We start from the raw sequence: 6965 nt of genomic DNA, 5'->3' as shown, positions 1-6965 counted from the left end.
AAGCTGCGTAAACCTTAATAAAAATAGCATAGAAATCAACAAGATCTTATTATCTGTACATTCGCTTTGGTTAGATTCACGATCATCACGATTCATCATATACTATATGGCATTTAAAACGAAATCAATGTTGCGTATTTTATTTAGGAACTGATATTCACAATAAAACAATATTTTCCAAGTTGCAAAAAAATGTTGCAATTGCAACTCAGAAGGTTTTATACGAGTATTTATTTAATCTCCTTATTATATGTGTATAAGATTTGGCCTGAATGAAATTTCCCTAAGATGTGTTGTTATGGTACTTTATTGCTTCCACTGGTTCAATTTCTTAATAAATTTAAAACAGAACAAAATTTAGTTATTTAATACATGTCAGTTTAATATAAAGGGAAAAGTGCAAGTACTTCATTACTATGTTTTTACAATATATAACTTTTTTATTTTTGATAATTCAGAGACTTCTTAATTAAAGTCTTAAGCCATTCGAAAAAGTATTAATTCATTGAGAGCCTGAAATTTATTTATCAAATTTGTATACCGTCTATTCACAAGGTACTTGACGTCAACAGTCGATACCATATAGTCACGTCCGTTTGGCTGTCTGTCCGTATGGACTTCTAGATCTCCGAGACTCTAAGAGATAGAACTATAATTTTTAATAGCACTCGATATCGTTGCATGCAGATTAAGTTTGATACGGAATTTTGCCATGCCCACTTCCACCCCCACAATCGACTATGTTAATAATAAACGTAGATTTAAAGCTAGAGAGAAGCGATTTCTACACATACTCTCTCTAGTATTTAAATTACAATTGAACTATAATTTTTATAAGATAAAAATTGTAAAAGTTATTTAAGCAAAACAGTGTCTTCTGCTCTCGAATCTTAGTTTCTCTGATTGTCAATGTAAAATATACAACTTTAAATGTAATACTATAAAATATACCATATAGACCATATTTTAGTTTATTTTTGGTATATTAATTTGTATTGTGTAAAGAGTGACACCGCATTGTTTTGCTTTTATAAAAAATGTGTCTGATTGTCAATCTGGTATATACCAAATAGATCCTTTGGTATATTTTTTAGTATATCAATATTGATTCTTTTAAGAATAATACAGCACTATTTTTATTTTAAATGTATTAGTATATTGATATACCAATTAGACTCTTTTGGTATATTTTGGTATATTCCATTTGGATTTTTTTAAGAATAATACCGCATTATTTTTATTTATTTTGTATTAGTATACCGATATACCAAATAAACCCTTTCGGTATATAGTTTTTAGTATATTAATTTGTTTTAAGAATAATCCCGCACTGTTTTGCTCTTATTAAAGCTTGGTAGCGGGTATGTCACAGTCGATCATACTCTATACTAATATTTTGGCTCAATTACTTTTAGTATCTTAAACAGAAGCACATATAGTCTATAATTTTGTAATTTATTTAAGCACCTATGAATTTCTAGTACAGGAATCGACTGCTAACTTCAGAGACCAAGTGATAGTTGATCGAAATAAGAGAACACTCAGATCGAACAGAGAGAACACAAAGTGCGTTCTATCGCCACATGGCACTGCGCGATCGTCGTGGACTGCGTCCTCCGTCCTTGTTCATGAAGGCCAGCGTCAAATGGCGCTTGGCCGGCGTCAGGCCAGAGCGTGAGGATCCCTTCAGTCCGGCAATGCTGCCCAGACTGCTGTCGACGACAACGCGTCGTTGACGACGACGACGATGCGATCTCGGCTTCTTCGGTTTGCGCACTGGCAAATGATGTCGCGATGTCGTTGTCGTTGTCGCTGTAGCTGTCGCTGTCGTGGCCTGTGGATTGGGTTTGCCATGGATGACGGGTCGGGCGAGTTGCTCCAAGCGCGGACTCAGCTTGTAGCGTCGCAGTTGCTTGCCACGCTTTACGAAGATGTTGCTTCGCGTTCGTGTTGCCGGCAGCCCGTAGTCCAGAATAGTGCCTGCTTCAAGACGTTCCGGATCATCGATGGCCTCCTCGGCCTCCAGTTGCTTGGCCAACTGCAGCTGAGAGCGCAGATTCTTCAAGCGCTGCTCCTTGAGCGATGTTCGTGTTCGCATTTGATTTCTGCCTCGATTGATGCGCGGCTTCAGCCTCGATCTGGCGCTCAACTTGACGCCGTGATCAATATTGTGACGCTGTGTGGCGCCAGCGCCGCCTTGAAACTGATATGGATGACGCCAGGCCAAGGCCACATTGCAATGCGCTGCTCTGCCTGTTGCTCCTCCTCCTCCTCCTCCTCCTCTGGTTGTTGCAATTCCGCCCGCCTTGAGGCGTTTCGGTGCCAGACGCTTGGGATTCTGCCACGGCTCCAGCCACACTTTCTTTTGCATTATTCTGCCCTTCGCCTGCTGCGGCAGCTGCTTCAGACTCTTGCGCTTCTTCAGCACTCGCTTTGGCTGCGCAGCTGTCTGCGACTTCGAGTCGCGCAGTGGCAGCGGTTGTGGCTGCGCTTGGGGTGCCACTTGTGGCAAGGGCTTAAGCTTGGGCTTCAGCTTGGGTTGCTCCTGCCGCATCACTTTGCCTGCATTCAGTCGCTGCACTTTGCCTGGCTTTGCTGGCTGTGGCTGTTGCTGTTGCTGTCGTTGTGTTGTTGTGTCCAGCATCAGTCTGCGTCTAGGACTACGACTAGGACTTCTTGTCTCTGGCTTTGTTTTCGGCTTTGTCGCTAGTTTGTTGCCGGACTTTTGACCAGCTGAGGGAGCAGCTGATACAATTGTGGCTGCAACTGGAGTGCGAGCCGGAGTGGGAGCTGCTGCTACCGGCTTTGAACTGGTTGCAGCTGCTGCTGCTGCTGCTGCTGCCTTTGGCTTGGGGCTCAGGCGCTGCTTTAACTTCGACTTGGATAGTATCATGACAATCTCGGCTGGATTGTTGACACTCCGTTGTTCCGGTTTCTTTTGCTTCAGCTTCTTGTTGTTGTTGTTGTTGTTGTTCTTGTTCTTCACGCGAGACTGCGAACGCGAGCTGGGCAATTGATTGCTGCACGATTTCTTCAGATTCAGATTCAGATTCTGATTCTGATTCTGTTTCAATTTCATTTTCTTTTGATTGATCATCTCATCGAAGGCTTCCTTCGAGTGTGTGATCTGCTCGGTCAAATCGATTCGCTCGGGCCGCACATAGAACATATGTCCATTGTAATCACCCACATCGCCCTGTCCATGTCGCTCGGATATCACACGGGCCACAACTCGCTTCATATCGGTGCGATTGAGATTCAATTGATTCGCCAGATTCTTGGTCAACGCTTTCAATGCGCCGCCAGTGCCGCCCATTTTCGATGAGTTCCATATTTCGGTGTTCATATTCAATTTTGTCATTCAATCTGTGTCTGCACAATCGATTTACTGTCTACTATACCAAAAGACAAAAGGATAAACGGAAAGCAGCATTAACAAATCTTAAGGAAACATGCAATAATTTTAATCTGATTTCTGGCGTAACTGAAAGTCTGATGTGATGAATTCCATATATGTATAATTAAAAGAAAACAAAAGTCACAGCCACGAGTAACACATTTAACGAAATTCAACTCTAAAGCAAATGCCTGCTGCATTTTCGAAATCTTGCTTCTACAGTTTTGTAGATTCAATGTAAATTAAAAGATTCAAAGGGAATCAAAAATTACTTTTATTAGAAAGTCAAAACTATGCATTTTTATTAAACAATGTTAAAAGATCCTAAGCAAATCTAAATTTGCATTTATGAAAAAGTTATTTGATATGTTGACAAGTTGTCAACTACACATTTTTTATACCAAATATAGCAAACACACACAGTATATATTTATACCAAAACTACACAAATTTGAAGTGCGAGGAAAATATTTTAGATTAAGACTAGTAAAAATCTATAGAGCATATTTACAAAATTATTCAATTTTATTCGCAACAATTTCAATGTATTCATCAAAATTTAGTTAAATAATTAGTAAATTGTAAGAATATTATAATACCAATTATTTTGTTAAGTTTTTCATGCAACTGACTTAAAACTTTCAAGTCTGGAGCTATGAAGAAAACATTTAATGTTGAGATATTTGAATTTGTATTAGCATTCAAAGTATTAATATTGGTATATTTCATGTTGGAGTATTTTAGTCAGTATTTTTTAGGTATTTTAAGAAGTTTTTTATTGCTGTTTAATTTATTTTGAGTATTGTAGTCAGTATATTCACAAATATATTAATTAGTGTAAACTATATTTGTCGATGAGAGTCTTTTGAGTCCTTTTATTTTTATTACTATTAATTTTCTCTGGTTTTTCCCTCTTTTTTTGGGTGATTGTTGCTCGCTTCGTTCGCGAGCCAAAAAAAAAAAAAAAAAAAGGGAAAAAAGATGTGAGAAAAGTGTAAAAAAGGCTAGAAGGGAGGCCGGAATCATTTAAGCATTGCGGTGTGAAATTTCACACCGATTGCAATAAAAATTCAAAGCCGACGCGGTGCGCAACACAATAAAACGAGCTGCGAGCTGAGGCAAGAGAAAGGCGCTACATTGAAACAGAATCAATCAAACGGTTGCAGAGACGATCGTGAGTCCGCTCTCCCGTCCGATTCCGCCAAAACTTTGCCCTCGCCCTCGCCCTCGCTGTCGTTGTCGACATCTGCGCATGCGCGCACGCCGGATGTGAATGTGTTTAGTGGCAAAGAGAGAGATAGAGGGAGAGAGAGAGAGAGACTGCTGTTAATGGTGTCACTAAGTACGCCGCAAAACAGACAGCTATGAGACACAAGAGCCGAAAAAGCGTAAACCCAACCAGAGCGAAGCCAAGTCCGGAGACAGACAGACGGACAGACAGACGGACAGAGACTGCTGCATGCAACCGGACGCAGCGGTTGGAGAGGCATGCCACAACGTTGTATGTGTGTGTGTTGGCCCTCAGTTTGGCTGATCATCGAATGGAACCAATAAAAGTTGCCTTCATTGTCTTTATTTGCGCGGGTCGCGCCTGTACGAGTACCCATACTCGCACTCGCACTCATACTCACACTCATTTCCATTAGCATTTCATTCAATTTGCATTTTGTTGGCCAGTCTCGGGTCAATGTGTATGTGTTTGTGTGTGTGTGCCTCAATGCTTCAATGGTCTTGCGGTTGCTGCTGTTGCAGCCACAATGAGTGCGGGTGTGAGTGTGAGTGTGATTGTGATTGTGAGTGTACTCACACTCGCACTCGCATAAGCAAAACAATTCAATTGTCCGGCTGGTTGGTTATTTGGTGTTGAATTTCGTGTTGTTTGTCTTTTGTTTCTGCTTTTTTTTTTGCTCTTCCTCTTGTTGTTGCTGTCAGTTGCGCTACATTGCAGCTCACACATTAGCGATGTGACGAATTCGATGACGATGACGATGACGATTCACGATGACAATAGCATTGACAATGTCATTGCGAGTGACAGGCAACAAGTTAATTGAGATAATCGAAGCTGCTTTTGCCTTATCTCTCTTTACACTCTTGTAATATTTGTATGGAAATTATTCCCCAAATGCAGCATATCGATAAGTACTGTGCAATAGCTTCTTATCGATAGAGTATCACGATGACGATTGACAAGCAACAAGTTAATTGAGCTAATCAAAGCAGCTTTTGTTTTAACCTTATCAAGATCTTTACATACTTTTCACATTTGTATTGCAATTATTCAAGAAGTGAAGCATATCGATAGGTATTCTGCAGTAGTTTCTCATCGATACTAAAGCATAATGCAATTCGCAGTCAACAAGTTAATTAAGCTAATCGAAGCTGCTTTTGTCTTAACCCTAGCAAGTTCATTAGATTTTTCCCATATTTGTATTGCAATTATTCAAAAAGTGAAGCATATCGATAAGTATTCTGCAGCAGTTTCATATCGATAGCAAATCATGAAGACGATTGACAATGCGATTCGCAGACAACAAGTTAATTGAGCTGCTTTTGTTTTAATCTTAGCTAGTTTTTTACATTCTTTTCACATTTGCATTGCAATTATTCAAGAAGTGAAGCATATCGATAAGTATTCTGCAGCAGTTTCATATCGATAACAAATCATGATGTCGATTGACAATGCGATTTGCGATTCGCAGGCAACAAGTTAATTGAGCTGCTTTTGTTTTAATCTTAGCTAGTTTTTTACATTCTTTTCACATTTGCATTGCAATTATTCAAGAAGTGAAGCATATCGATAAGCACATTTTTGTTATCGGAACTCCACTGTTCTCGCTGGTCGCCCGCATATCGACTTGCTGAACCACAGAGTGCAATGTAAATGTTAATTGTGTCTGCAATATTTTTTCCAATGAAACATTTTTATGTTAATTCGAAAAAATTGTTTTACAACCAATTAACTTAGCCAATGCACCAAAAAGATCAACGGACAAGATCGGCAAACAACGGGGAACTCTCTCTCTCTCCCCCTCTCTCTTTCTCTGTCTGTGCTGGGAACTTGAGGGGTTGACTCCGAGTCTGAGGGTCAAGCGCAGGGGGTAAAGTGATCGCATTGCATGCCGCAAGCCGCACGTCGCTTGGAATTTCATTACGCGAGTGTCAGTTGAGGCGATCAGGGAGTCACTCAGTCAGACAGTCCGACAGTGAGACAGTGAGACAGTCTTTTCAGCTAGTTGGGCTAGTCTCTTCAGTCAAGTCGCAAGTAGTTCAGTAGTCAGCCAGCGGGCAGGCAGGTGTACTGCGTGTAGCACGTTCTGGTGGTTGTTAGGGTCGCATTTAGTGCGGGTCGCTCTTCATCGGCTCGCTCTAAATCAATCAAGCGCAACAAATGCCCAAAAAAAAAACAACAACAACGCGAAGACATCACAAACAATTTCAATTAAAATGCCAACGTTGCCGTTGCCGTTGCCGTTGCCACCACCAAGAAAGTCGCCAAGTCACAAGAGGCTTCTTCCCCCGCTGCACGTTGTAAAAGGCGCGCGCGAGCTACAGGTGCGATTCTCTG

The 6965-nt window shown here is 40.7% G+C and overlaps 1 protein-coding gene across 1 annotated transcript; it reads right to left on the bottom strand.

Annotated features, from left to right (window-relative positions):
* Positions 1 to 1431: 1431 nt before the first annotated feature.
* Positions 1432 to 3574, bottom strand: LOC132796641 (uncharacterized). Its single transcript, XM_060807886.1, has one exon. The coding sequence runs from the start codon at positions 3359 to 3361 to the stop codon at positions 1574 to 1576; it is 1788 nt and encodes a 595-aa protein (XP_060663869.1). The 5' UTR covers positions 3362 to 3574; the 3' UTR covers positions 1432 to 1573.
* Positions 3575 to 6965: the final 3391 nt, after the last annotated feature.

This window comes from Drosophila nasuta, chromosome X (genome assembly GCF_023558535.2).
Source record: "Drosophila nasuta strain 15112-1781.00 chromosome X, ASM2355853v1, whole genome shotgun sequence".
Classification (NCBI taxonomy): domain Eukaryota; kingdom Metazoa; phylum Arthropoda; class Insecta; order Diptera; family Drosophilidae; genus Drosophila; species Drosophila nasuta.
The sequence above is the reverse complement of the archived record's forward strand: the minus strand, read 5'-3'. Positions and strand labels throughout refer to the sequence as shown.